Genomic DNA, 14,769 nt, shown 5'->3' with positions numbered 1-14,769 from the left:
AATCCCCCTAACCTGAATTCCCCACCACAATCATCACCACCCCCAGTTATAAGTGCTATGGGATTTAGAATACAGAGTGACACAAACAAGGTCTGGCAGGTTGATGTTCAGCGTGCCTGCATTAAAAATATAGTCTTGTTGAAGGGTTTTGAAATATCCCTCAAAGTCAAATTTCAAAAGCAATATACTGATACTATCAACATGCAAAAAGTTAATTTATCAGTTAGCTCCCTTCTGGCTTTTACATTTATTTGTCCACCACAAGACTTTGACCATCACAAGGCTCCCCAAGGCAGTAAACCCGATGTGGCAGATTCAAATTGCATGCAAAGCACTGTGGGAACAGTCTCTGCTGTTCCATTTCTGCAGTTCACACCTTCATCTACCACAGTGGAACACTGGGCAATATGATGGGTCACTTTGCTCTTCTCAGGCTACGGTGTTTTAAATGGACAGATACTTGAGATCTGAATAAGACATTTGAAACAAACAACCATCCCTTGATTGAGGCAGAACAAGAAGCCAGCCTATTTCAGGAACAGATCTATTCCAAGCGTGCTTGTGAAGTGCCAAACCAAAGCTTGCTCCTTCCAACACAGGAGGACTGTGACTTGCTCCCAGACAGATGCCAGCATCTCTGCAGACACTATTTTTAATGGGAGGTGAAGAGATGCATTACTAAGCAGATCTGACCTGAGCAGTGACATGCAATTAGTTATTTTCCCAAGGCACTAACAGATTTTTGTACTATCAGCCTTTTCCAGTTTTGCTCTCCTGAATGCAGATTTTTGCAATGGGATGTTGTGATGTGTGTTTAAAATATGATAATGTCCTTATTACCCTTGCTGAATAATGTTTCATCCAAAGATGATATAATTTTACTAAATTACATTTCTAATGTAAGACAGTGGAAATAGGAGAGGGAAGGAACAAGGTGCACTTTGGGGTATGGGTGTCCAGCAGTGGGGTTGAAGAAGAGAGTTGTCCCCCCAGACTGAGCCAATCTCACTGAATAAGGGGCTTATTCCCAGGTAAGTGGGACTGAACCCTTTGCACCTGCTGGGAAAAGTCCTGTGAATACTCATACTCATGCTTTGTGGAGTCAAGAGTGGATCCTCTGACAGAAGCCTTTAACCTTTTCAGATCCAGGTTTCACCAAACTGCAACAAGATCAACAAACTGCAATTTTTGTTTTATTAATTGATTTTAATGGTGTTTTAATGTAAACCGCCCTGAGCCTTTTGAAAGGGTGGAATAAAAATATAATAAATAAATAAATAAATAAATAATAACATAGGACTAATTCAAAACATTATATTGTATGTTCCTGTGTTTCTCTTTCTGTCTGTAGGAATGCAGGGCACCTGTGTTTTTAACAGTTGTATAGAAGAGGTCATTTCTTCAGGTCCAGCCCTGTAACGTGTGGGTGAAAATGTTGGAGATGGAGTTCCAGTGCATCGACCTTTTGCACCAACTATCCTAATGACCACCATGGGCACTGGGAGTAGAGATCGTGAGTAAGGTTCTCCCTAGCTTTTCTACCGGTCTCTTCTCTATGACCCCTGATTGGACTCCTCAGGTATTTCCTGTGCAGCGTCAGAATCCCTTCCTTTCCTCTTAGAGAGCAGATGGAAACATCTCTCTCTCTCCCTACCTATTCATTACGTAGTTCTTTAGATTATTTATTTATTTATTTATTTGCTTTATATAAAGCAAATTCCAAAATGGCTCAGGGCGGTTCCAAAATGACTCAGGGTATATTGTATGTGTATGTGTATATTGGTTTGAGTCTGAGATCCTCCAGTGCTTCTCCTTACAAAATGGATATACCCATTAATCTTCCGTAGAACTAGTTTACATTACTACACTCATCCTTATCTCTGTTCTTACCTGCCTGCCCCAGTTTCTTGCTGCATCACCTCAGGGCTGGTGTTAAATTAGCATTCTTTTTCTCACTTTCTTTCATGCTCTGTGCTAACTTATATTTTAAACAGTGAGATATCACTTTTAACTGAAATTGAACCTTCTGAAAAACACAGTTTACAGGGACAAAAGGAATTTAAACCATCCAATCCCCTCACTATAAGCACCCTTGCTCTCTCCCAGGCCCTGATAAAGGTTACATGACTCCCCAAAGAAGACTTGATAGCTACCTTTTAGTTTGTCAGCATTTGAGATTTTAATTAGATTAATGGTTAAAGCCAGGAGGAGACTTGCAGGAGATTCCAGCTCAATTATGGGTTTTAAGACTATTCTGTTCAGAAAAGTGGTAAACATTACAGAGCAAGGAAAGGAAATAATTGTTTCAGTGTTCATGAAAAGGCAGGTGAGAGGGGGAAAACTGATGGGTGGTCCTTCTTCAAATCAAGCCAGAAGTGTAACTTCTGCCTTGGATGCAGCTGCCATAACCTATTTTTGTAGGTAAAAAACAACATAGGGCCAGAGGTGCACCTAGGTGATTTTGGAGCCTGGACCTAAAGGCCTTTGGAACCCCTCCCCCCACAGATCAAGCATCATTCTCACACACACACACACACACACTTTAAAGGGTGGGAAACACCCTTTAGTTCTCTGGATTATGCATGCACATGCATACACTCACACTCCAATTCAGATAACTGAGGGAGAACGCTGCATGTTCATTTCTACACATTCCCTTACCCGCAGAGGCTAGGGAGGTGGGTGGGGGCCAGGAGAAGGGGCCTTTTCTGTGGTGGCACCTTGCCAATGGCACCCACCTTGGATCTGTATGCCTGGTACCTGCAATTGTGAGTTTTATGTGTCTGTTTAAAAGCCCCAATTTGTCCAGGCATTTTAACTCCTGGAGAGCCAGCATGGTGTAGTGGTTAGAGTGCTGGACTAGGACCGGGGAGACCCTAGTTTAAATCCCCATTCAGCCATGATACTAGCTGGGTGACTCTGGGCCAGTCACTTCTCTCTCAGCCTAACCTACTTCACAGGGTTGTTGTGACGAGAAACTCAAGTATGTAGTACACTGCTCTGGGCTCCTTGGAGGAAGAGCAGGATATAAAGGTAAAAAAAACCCCCAAAAACTCAGTATATTTTTGTAACTGCATGTTTTCAAGTGTTTCTCCAGTAACATCTGATGAAGTGGGGTTGTCACCCACGAGAGCTTAGGCTATATTAAACCTCTTAGAATCCTTTCAGTTTGTCTCTACCTATTTCTGTACTTCATAACACTGGACTGACATGGCTAATAAAATATAAGAACAACGATGCATATTCATGTATGGTCTTACTACTTGCTGTTTTTAGGATTTGAGGCTTCTCCTTTGACTGCTGCTGAAGTGATGGGGTTTTCTGCAGTTGTTTTGAACGTTACTTTTAGTCTTGTTGTAATGTTCTTGGTATTTATCATATATATATATATATATATATATATATATATATATATATATATATATAAGCTGCCTTGAAAAATCTATTTGAGGCAGGGTAGAAAATAAGAAATAATGGTATTTGAAAAGGTGCATAGCTATTTACAAGACTGAATTACAAACATATGAAACTGCTCTTTCCCCCACATAGTATGCTTGTATGCATTTAGTATAGCTGATCCATATGCAGAAACCTGCATCTGCGTACAAATTGTGTACTGTACATCAGATCACAAGCACAATTTTTAACTTCTTTGATATATAGCCCATCTATACAGAAGCACAGAGAGTCAACATATCAGTTACAGTATTTTGTAAATTTTGTATCAGTTACAGAATTTTGACTGAACACAGGCTAGAGTCCATATTAGGGCCTATTCTATGGCAGTGAAGAAATCTTACTTTTCCACCACTATCATGTCTGCTCAATGTTGTCCAGTGGAGCTTTTTTGAGTGGTTTGGAGCCTTCTAGGTGCGGGCCCCAAAGACCATAAAACAGAACACTCGGCAGCCTGCTGTGACCAATTTGTATTTTATTGTGTGGATAAAATCGCTCGTATCCATTCTGACTTGGATGCTAAGGTTTTTGCAGCACCAGAACTGGATCTTGCCAATGCACCATCTGGTCTTGGATGGTTTTCAGACTGTGTTGCCTGAGGAGGTGGACAGGTTACTTGGAAGGCTGAGGCCTACCACGTGCATGTTCGACTCTTGCCCTTCATGGTTGGTGAAAGGTGCTAGGGAGGGACCGGGTCCATGGGTGGCAAGGGGTGGTGAATGCCTCTCTATAGCAGGGAGTGGTGCCCCCTCAGTTGAAGGTAACAGTCATTAGGTCCCTCCTAAAAAATCCCTCTTTGGACCCAAATGATTTAAATAACTTCCGACCAGTCTCTAACCTCCCCTTCTTGGGCAAGGTGTTGGAAAGTGTGGTGGCAACTCAACTGCAGCCAGGCAGCCCTGGACGAATCTGATTCTTAGATCCTTTCCAGTCTGGCTTCAGACCTGGATATGCGATGGAAACTGCCCTGTTGCCCTGGTGGATAACCTATGCGGGGAGATAGACAAAGAGAGTGCAACTCTTGTTGATTCTCCTGGACCTTTCAGTGGCTTTTGATACCATTCACCATGGTCTCCTTCTGGGATGTCTCTCCAGGTTGGGACTTGGGCATGGTTATACGATGGCTCCGCTCTGTCTGGAGGGTCGTATACCTATTCAGAAGGTGGTGCTGGAGGATGCCTGCTCCACCCCTTGGCCTTTGGGGTGCCACAGGGAGAGGAGAGCTGGTCTTGTGGTAGCAAGCATGACTTGTCCCCTTAGCTAAGCAGGGTCTGCCCTGGTTGCATTTGAAAGGGAGACTTGATGTGTGAGCACTGCAAGATATTCCCTTTAGGGGATGGAGCCGCTCTGGGAAGAGCATCTAGGCTCCAAGTTCCCTCCCTGGCTTCTCCAAGATAGGGCTGAGAGAGATTCCTGCCTGCAGCCTTGGAGAAGCCGCTGCCAGTCTGTGAAGACAATACTGAGCTAGATAGACCAATGGTCTGACTCAGTATATGGCAGCTTCCTATGTTCCTATTCTGTCCCCTGTGCTATTTAACATCTACATGAAACCGCTGGGAGAGATCATCCGTGGGTGTGGGCTGCAGCGCCATCAATATGCTGATGACACCCAGCTTTACCTATCTTCTAAGCCAGCAGACATCAGGGAGGCAGTGGCCTTTGAACGCGGCTTGGAGGCTATTCTGGACTGGATGGGGGCAAACAAGCTGAAACTTAATTCAGATAAGATGGAAGTACTCTGGGTTAGTAAAACTGACCATCTGAGTACTGAGATAAATAGGGGTCACACTCCCTCTGAAAGACAAAGTCTGCAGCTTGGGGTGTTTCTGGACCTGACGCTGTCCTTGGAGGCACAGATGCCAGCGGTGTACAGAAGTGCCTTTCACCAGCTATGGCTGATACGCCAGCTGTGACCCTACTTGGAGAAGTCACACCTGATCTCAGTCACTCATGCTTTGATAACATCCAGATTGGGCTACTGCAATGCACTCTATGTGAGGCTGCCCTTGAAGACAGTTTGGGAGCTTCAGCTGGTCCAGAATGCTGCTGCAAGGATGCTTGTGGGCGCATGTCGCTTCATGAGTATCACAGCAATTCTGTAGCAGCTTCATTGATTACCGGTCTGCTTCCAGGCTAGATTCAAGGTTCTGGTCCTGACCTTTAAAGCTCTACACAGCTTTAAAGCTCTACATGGCTGGAGTACCTGTTGGATTATATCCACCCATATGAACCTGCCAGGGCCCTCGGCTCATCATCTCAGGCCTCCGCCACTAACAGAGATCCGGTGGCAGGGACTAGAGACAAGGCCTTTTCGGTTGTGGCTCCTTGCAGTGTTCTCTCTAAAAACATTTCATCTGTGTGTAGAATGAGTTTTGTTCTGGGTGGCAGTATCAAGGCAGTGTGTGCACATGTGCATTCAGAATGGGGCTTTCCTGATTCAACCTGAGCGGGTTCTAAAATTAACTGAGCAGGTGGACATGCTCATGCCTTAGAGGGAGCACTGGCCCCTTGGAATTCTCTCCCTGAAGAGCTTTGCCAAGCTCCTTACCTCAATGCTTAAAAAAACACACACAATTGAAAACACAAATTTCTAAAGAGGCTTTTTAAATGTTTCATCTCTGTTTATATCTGGTAGGCTCTTTAGTTTTTATAGTTCTCTGTTTTTAGCTTTTAAAATAACTTAATTTGAAACTTTAAAATGTAATTTTAAATGTGGTTTTAGCCTGGTCTTTTAATTTAAATTTGGTTAACTTTATTAGTCTTATTTTACATTGTATCTTTTTGTTAATATTGTGAGCCACTCCCAGCAGTAGTGTACTGGAGGGGTGGGATATCAATATTTTAAATTTTAAAAAGGCAAGGAGAAAAATTATAACAAACATGTAAAAGTAACATATAGTAATGTATAAAGGTGATGTATAAAATGAACACTTATGTTCAGCTACATTATTTAGTTTCAAAAACCATATCTTTATTCGGACCAACCAAAATGGCTCAGTCTTCAGATTTTTGTATTATCCAGAACTCTTCATCAGACTAGGTGTTAGACAGGTGATACATGTGCAAATACATTAGCTAGAAACAGAAAAGGGTGTGTGTGTGTGTGGGGGGGTGTTTCTAGGAATTTTTAAAGAGCCCCCCTAAAATGCAGTTTAACAGTCTTAACACTGAGTTTAAGAGAAGCTATGCAGGCTGAATTAGACTAGTCTCACAATTTATTTATGTATTTAAAATATTTGTTTCTTGCAGCACACTGCTGCTTGGGGTGGCATACATTAGAAGCATAGCAATGTAAAATCCATGATAAAATAAAAGAGTAAAAGACAAAAAGACAATAAATAATATTAAACACAAGAAAAGAAAGAGCAGATAATGTAAGACATTCCAAGAAGAACAGCAGCCAGGATTAAATAAAACTAAGTGACAATTACAGCCAATCTTTAAAAGCTTATTTTAAAAAGGAAGGTTTTAAAGTTAAAAACTAAGCAAAGTGGGAGACTGATGAAGCCCTTCTGGGAGGGCATTCCAAAAATGGGGGACCATTACTGAGAAAGCTCGTTGGATCAGTGTCAATGGTGGGGCCAAGAGAAGGGATTGGACAACCTGAGGGCCCTGGCAGATTCATATGGGGGAATGCCATGAAGGGCATTAAAGGTCAGACATTGATTTCAGGATGTATGTTTGGGTTCTGGGACAAGAATAATGGCTGCCCCACTTTTAAAAAAAATATAAAATCTAGTGTTTATTCTGTTATGTCTCTAGCACGAATCGAAGAATGTGGGCCCCTTTTAAGTCAGAGAAAAGAAGTAAAAGAGAGAAGTGGTAGCCTTTTTACTAGCTATTAGTATAATGGCTAGATTTTAAATTTTCTAAAAATGATGAGACAGCTGTTATTCTTTGTCCCAGAACCCTAGGCTGCATGCTGAACTCAAACACATTGTTAACGCCTCCTGAACTCCAAAGTCCATTTTAAGAGTGTTACAACTGCGGGGTTTTGGATTCTGTCCTACAACACGCCAAGTGGAAGTTCCCCCCCACCCTTCTTTATGCTTTATTTAACATTCGGCCTCATGGAGAGTTCTGGAGAACTTGAAAACCTGTTTAAGACTTCATTCATGTCATTTTGCTTGGTATGAACAAAGGTATTGCTAAGTGTGCTTTTTTTTTTTTTTGGTAATTGGCAGGCACAGCTGCCTATGATTATTTCATGTGTAACTCACAATCAACAGAGCATAAACATAGTTATTGATATATGGTATGATCCATCTTCAGTTAAACATGATTCAGCCTTATTTAGTGCAGATTTAGGCACAAGGAGAGGGAGTGAGTGCCCCCTCAGACAAGTAGCTTGCCCCTCACCTGTTCCATTCCTGTTTCAGAAATCTAACATGCAGGACACAGCTCGCCCACCCATAAATGCATTGTGCCTTTTCTGTACCCCCCACCCTCAGTGTTTTTTCCTGGTGCAGCATGCTTTACTCACTAGATCTATTTGACATAGGATTGCTGAGTAACTTTGGTGAATTTTAAAAAGTAATTGATTTCAATAGGAGACATGCAGCCTAATCTACATTTAGTTAGGCCACTGCCATGTGGCAATAAAGTGTGTGATATTCAAAGCTTTCACACAAAGTTCCAAGTGTTGTAGGAATCCACGCTGCTTACTGTGATTTTACCCTCTGTACACATGTGAGCAGAGGCTTTATGTGATTTTTGCAGTCCCACCTGCCAGCTCTTTCCCCCTCACTCACCACAAAAGTAGCAATGAAAAAGGTTCTTCTTGGAATGCAAGAGCTGGCCAGCAGGTGGAGCTGTGAAAACCACATGGTGTTCCTGCTCCATGTGTGTAGGGAGGTGAGAATACACTAGGAAGTAATGCAGAAGCCAGTAGTAGTAGTTTGTGTTTTGGGAGTAAGGTTGGACTTTGAATTTGTACAAAAGGTTTGAATATCCTGACCTGCACTTTATTGCTGTATCCAGGTGGACTATATTCAGGGTCTTGCTTAGAGAGCCCAGTCAAAGTGCAGGGCTCTCTTCCAGCTAATTTTAATGGTGGTAAGTAACAAGTGCACAAGGCCCCTCAGAGAGTGGGGCCATGTCTGCCTGGTTGCCCTGCCCTAAAACAGCCCCCTGCCTATATTCCAGCCAGAGGCCTTAGTGCTTGTAATCTTAGACTGATTAGATGTAAATGGGTGGATCTGAAAGAACTGGGATCTGAAAGAACTGAAACCAATTTAATTTAACATAATCTAGTTTATTGTTCAGCTGAGAATAAGTCCTCCCTTGCCCTACTTTATAGAGATTGAAGTCTAAACAATCCTTTTAATTCTTTAAATTGACTGACTTTTGGCGATCAAGAACCACTGGGTGATTGAAGAAAGATATTTGGGGTGATAGTTGGCAGTATTTTTTTTAGCCATCTTTTCCAAACAAGCACTGTCACTTTAAGGAAAGGATTAGCTATCTCTTTGTTACTAACCTACCTCAATTCAAATGTTAGCATTATCTGTTCAGGATATAGTTCAGGAGATGTTTCAGTTTCCACCCACTACTGGGAATTATCCTCTTGAATCATATGGACCGATTGCCTAAGCTGACAGGCATCATAGTATGCTTGTAAAAGCCGAACTCTCAAACCACCTTTTCTTACTTCCCTATACATTATATTTTTTGTTATGCCAGGTTTCCTGCCTTTATGTATGAAGGATTGTTTGCCATTCTTTCCATGGAGGGGGGAGGGATAAAATAGGTCTGTTTTGAATTTGAAAATTGATATATAGAAGTATTTCGTGTTAACAGTGACTAATCTGCCTAAGCATGTTAAAAGTATTGGGGGGGTTTCTTCTTCATTTTTTTCAAATCTTGTTTTATTGTTTCTATTAATGGACCAAAATTAACTTGGGAATGTTTGGGAATTGAGAAGTGGCCTATGTTCAAAGTAATTGCACAGCGTCGTACTGCATGCCGACGTACTCAATGAGACTTCTAAGGCTGCAATTCTATGCCGAGTTCATCCGTTTTAGATGCGCCTATATCTGCATACGGTAGAGCTGCCTCAAGCTTTATTTTGGCTGGATTGTGTACAACTCCAAACAAACATGCAAAATATTTTTAATGAAATAACATTTCCTTTGACCTTTAATAAATAATGCTCCTTTGAATTAATTAAAATTAATCAATCTGTTACCAAGGTTTACGTCTGTTCATATTTATGTATTGCATTAGACATGAGTGAGTTTTGTGACTTACAAAACATTACACTTCCCCCCCCCGCTTAAAGGAATTCCCACCCTTTCCGGGATATTTCTAGACGCAGCACGGTGTGAAGCAGCCGGTGGAACTCTTTCTAGAGACAGCCGCGAGAGGGGAGCGGAGCCACCACCTGACCCGCGTGCCGCATTTCTTCTTCACGTCTCGCCGCCGGCGGAAGAGCTGGATGGAATCTGCTACAAACCCTACCAGCCCCTCCCATCTCTCAGAAAAAAAGGATCGTCTTTTCTATCTCAACGCGCGTGCGCCCGCAAGACGCCCTCCTGAAGCTTCAACTTCTAGTTGACGTATTTGCGCGCGCATCGCCTGCCTCCCCGACTCCCTCCCGCCCTCGCCCCAGTTTAGAAACAAGAGAGTGAAGGAAGAGAGTGGTGGAGCTAAATGGCCTGTGGGCGATTCGTCGCCCGCCTAGTTACTGGCGGCTGGACTGCGTCGCGCTCTTCCAGTGCGCACGCGCTGGTGCGTCATCGCGTGAGCGCCCTCCGCCTTTCCGCCTTATTTCTCTGCCGCGGGGAGGGAAAGAAGCAGCTGCGACAGGAGGGAAGGCTCGAGACCGAGGGGAGGAAAACGTGGAGCGCGCATGCGCGGTGGACACTCTCCCCTTGGCGGCCGTCCGTGGAAGGAAGGTGGCAGCCACAGCAGCAAGACCAGCAGCAGGTCAGCGCTCGCTCGCGTGAGGCCCTCTTCCCTTCTCTCTCTCCGTTGGGCCAGGCGGGGCGCGCGTGGCCGCTTCCCTTCCTCTGCCTCCCCCTTCTCCTGTCAGCAGGGGGTCGCCGTCTCCTCCTCAGTGTGCGCGCGTGCTGGGCCTCCCCTTTCGCCTCAGCAGCAGCAGCAGCCACCTCCTTCGCCACCACCACCTTTTCCCGTCTCTCTGTCGCCGCCGCCGCCGCGATGCCGGAGAAGCGGCCCTTCGAGCGGCTCCCGGCTGAGGTGCGCCCCATCAACTATGGGCTGTGCCTCAAGCCCGACCTTATCGACTTCACCTTCGAGGGAAAGCTTGAGGCCGCCGTGGAGGTAATGCGGGGCTGGGAGGGGTGGGGAAAATGGATATGGGTGTCTGCGTGGTGAGGCTAAGTGACCGGACACGAGGGGAGGGCAGCAGGCGGGTGCTGAGGGGTGGGGTGGAGACAGAGTGGGAAAGGGAATGTAGGTGTGAGGGGGGCGTAAGGGGCTGGGGGAAGAAGCAGCGGGCAAGGCTTGCGGTGGCGAGAGACGAGGGGGAAGTGGCTTGGAGAGGGGGAGAGCAGGTGAGGTGGGGAGGGAAGGTGGTGAGTGGGGGGGATGATCCCCTGAGGGAAAGTACAAGGTTGGCGATTTGGTAAGGAATGGGGGACTTGCATTGGCTTGTGCGTGCGGTGTGTGTCAAGTCTGTTGTGCGAATTGGAGTAAGTGGTGGAAGGAGAGTGGTGGGTGTGTAACTTGGAGAGTGGAGCTGGGATTGGAGAGGTCATGTGACTAGGAAGGGCGAAGGCTTTAGGATCCATTATTTACTTTGAGGACACAACAAGGGATTTTGGTGGGGCGGGTAGTTCTGGATTATGGAAGAATCGTGGGTGCATAGCAGTTTGAGAAGGGTGGTGGTCATGCAGTTCTTTTGAGCTTTTTAAAACTGTGTGTGTGTGTTCAAGGGACTTCTCTGAGTAGTGAAGGCTTCCATCTCTCAGATCTTTTAGTACTGTGGAAGAAAGAAATGTTCTTGGGTTGTGGAGAAATATGCTTTCTGAGAGGGGAGAAGTAACTCCAGGATTATTGGTATCCCTAGGTATGGGAACATTTATTTGAGACATAAAGATGCATTCTGACAACCTCGGTAGAAAATAACTCTTAATTTTGCTGAGGGAGCCTAATTCAAAGGGATGATGACATTATTGGAAAATGGAGGGAAGAAAATCCTGATTAATGATGGTCTCTATCTTGGAATGAGTGGGAAATTCTCTTATATGTTTAGAGAGAGTCTCCACTTGGTAAAGGAGAGTTGTCTTTAGGATTCTGTGTGATTCTTGGGCTCTGAGATAGCCATGCTAGGTCCTTGACACCAAGGGGTGGGTCTGCTTGGATTCCAGACATGGAGTATTTCCTTTGAGAAGGTATGTGTGTGAGACCTGTATGGAGCTGCCCCCTAGGATGGAGAATATGCAGTTCTGTTTTTGAGCAGTGTGTTGGGAAAGATAACCATGAAACTGGCATATTTCCTCTTGGGAAGGAGAGTTAGTGAAGGTGTAGGGGAATATATATATATCTTGAGCCTTCTCTTCATTTTTGAGTCTGCGGGACTCTGTTACCAATTTGTGTCATATAAAGCATCCATATGTGCAAAGCCAGCCCTAATAATATGGTAGGAGCTAGGATCTGATAGTCCTGTCAGTGTGGTTTTCCTTGATTTGCATGTGTGTTAGAAATTTTTGTGAAGTTGCTGTAAGTAGAAGAGACATCTTTCACAAATGGAATTTGAAGGAATATACTGCTCCTTGGGAGGGCTTTTGTGTCCTGGGAGAGATAATAGAACTGAGTGCATATCTGTTAGTAGTTGTACTTGCACTTGCAGTGGCTTTCGGGATATAAGGTAGTCTGTCCCTTAGGAGTGTAGAGGAGTAGATCTTTCCTTAGGAAAGTGATATAGTGAGGGTCAGTGTTTCCTCTAACAGGGATTCCCAGATCTTGTTGACTATAACTCACATAATCCCCAAGCAAAAGCCATTGCAGCTGGGGATTCTGGGAGTTGTAGTCAACATCAGCTGGGAAGCCTAGTTAGAGGGAACACTGGTGAGGGTTATTTCCTTCCCTTGTCTGTGTTTTCATGCCACTTTTATATTGCTCCCCCCCTCCCGCCCTGTGTATCACTTAAATAATTTTGTTCTGATCTTCTCTATTTATTCTTACTCCTGTGTGGTAAGACTTCTAATTTAATGTTTAAATGAAAGAGATGCCCTTATTTGTGGAAATGTCTATGCAATACATAAACCTTGGTCTTTTTTACTATACTTACTATTCTGGAAGGTAGATGAAATGTTCCTTGCAAAATAGTTTTATAAAGAATGGAGGACTTATTAGGCTTCTCTGAGCTATTGCTTAATCTAGGATGACTTGGGTGAATATGGGACAGCAAAATATACCAGGAAGTGTTTGTCTTTTCAAAACGTAGCAAAACAGTTTGTCATATAGTATTCTAAAAGCCTGTCATTAATAATGAATCCTTAATGAGTAAGGCTGGATAAATTCCCTGGGGCTCAGCTGGGTCAAGAAGAGTATGCTAAACTTGTGGTAGACTTGGGGGAATGACATGGTGTTAATAGGAAGGAGAGCTTGGAATTTGAGTATCTTGAAGGTATCCACTGATGAATGAAGGTGGCTTCATAAGGAATAAATAAAAGTTATGAATCTGTTTTCCCTCTGGTTAGTTTTGTGGATGCTATTGATTGGTTTAAATTCAGGTTTGTATTCCAAAGACTGTATTTGCACTTCATTAGCCATTAGAATTGCGGTTTGAACTGGAAAGCTTTAAAAAGCATCAAAGCGGTGCTGGAACTATAGGGATTTCGGATTCCTATGACAACAGTTTCTTCAGTTACAGGAGATCCGGCCTTGTGGTTGCAAGCATGAATTGTCTCCTTTGCTAAGCAGGGTCCACCCTGCTTTACATTTGAAAGGGAGACTACATGTGTGAGCACTGTAAGATATTCCCCTTGGGGATGGAGCCACTCTAGGAAGAGCATATGCTTGCTTGCAGAAGGTTCCAAGTCCCCGCCCTGGCACCTCCAAGTTAGAGCTGAGAGAGACTCCTGCCTGCAACCTTGGAGAAGCCACTGCCAGCCTATGTAGGCAATACTGAGTAGATGGACCAATATTAAGCACATAGATGGCAAGGAATTTAGGTTTCCTCCTGGTTTTTAGTACTAAAATACTCCTTGGTATTTCATGTTCAGGTATGTCCTATTCAGAAGGCTTAAATATTAGGAAGTCAATAGACTGCTGGGCAGTAAAGTCCAGTTAGCTTAGCCATGACAGGAAGCCATGTCTAGAATGTTTATTTCAAGGTAGTGATAGTTTCTGCAACCACAAACTTCAAGTGAGCTGTTTGGAGTAATTTAGATTTAGCAGTAGTTCTGCCTTAAGAGGTTCATGCAGACCATTTTATTTCTCTGTGATGATGATTTCAGTGCATTATATATTTTGGGTATCTGTTCTCTTCTGAATACTGAAGTTTAACCTAACTTATATGGTAGTGTATAAAGTCTAGTCAGTTTTCATAAATTGGGTTTCTTGCTTTGCCTAATTGGACTTGTACCTTAGCAAGAATAAATTTCCACTTTGAAGAGTTCAGAGAATTTGATTACACAAGCGGAGATTAGAAAATACTGAGGTGACCAGTTGAGTAAATACCATGGAGACAACTTGCAGTGACAAGGAATGCAAGTCTTGAAGTTGCTGAAATGATTCTGACTTGAAAAACAGCTGTAGCAGAGAAAGGCTATAAACTTCTAAGTTAACAGTAGATTCTGGAGTATGTGTCAGGAGGCAGAAGGAGAGAAAACAATGAGGCGATAAACAGGAGCCATCAGTGCAATTAAATAAAAAAACAAGATTTCTCAAATGTGGTGTTCGACAAGTGTGGTGACACTTGCAAATGGGTGTTAAATTTGGGTGGCATGCAGCCAGTTTTGAACAAGGCATATTAATGAATTCCTAACAACCTTTCTGTAAAGGTTCCTAGTATCCTATAATTGGCTTCTAACAATTGTTTCAAAAGGTACTGGAACATGTGGCTGACAACATTTGTAAAAGCAGAGCTAATAATTTGGCCTGTTGGTTTATGTTTGAGTCCTGATAAAGGTGTCCCCAGTACCTTTACAGGCTACTATTTGTAGCTAAAATGTGGTTGGGCAGCTTGTTCAGAAGAAATTTGATATGCTGATCATATATATGATCATAAAGGATACCAAATAACAGCTTTTGAAAATGCTGAGCATAGTCTGAAATTATTGTGCACATTAAAACAGCACTTCACAAATTTGAATATCGACTGAATTTTGGGGAAATGTAACT

At 43.4% G+C, this 14,769-nt stretch overlaps 1 protein-coding gene across 10 annotated transcripts in view; it reads left to right on the top strand.

Moving 5' to 3' along the window:
* The first annotated feature begins 8,232 nt into the window (after positions 1–8,232).
* NPEPPS (aminopeptidase puromycin sensitive) overlaps positions 8,233–14,769 on the top strand; it is a 222,400-nt gene continuing 215,863 nt past the window's right edge. The window contains exons 1-2 of one of the 10 annotated variants that reach the window (XM_053262227.1): positions 8,233–8,310; positions 9,737–10,740. In XM_053262227.1, coding sequence (XP_053118202.1) covers positions 10,108–10,740 — 633 coding nt within the window. In that variant the 5' untranslated portion in view covers positions 8,233–8,310; positions 9,737–10,107. Of the gene's footprint in view, positions 8,311–8,358; positions 8,512–9,736; positions 10,741–14,769 lie in introns of those variants that run through there. The other 9 variants (XM_053262229.1, XM_053262230.1, XM_053262231.1 and 6 more) reach the window with 9 other exon arrangements.

This window comes from Hemicordylus capensis, chromosome 6 (genome assembly GCF_027244095.1).
Source record: "Hemicordylus capensis ecotype Gifberg chromosome 6, rHemCap1.1.pri, whole genome shotgun sequence".
Lineage (NCBI taxonomy): Eukaryota > Metazoa > Chordata > Lepidosauria > Squamata > Cordylidae > Hemicordylus > Hemicordylus capensis.
Note: the sequence above shows the minus strand (reverse complement) of the source record. Positions and strands in the feature narration are given on the sequence as shown.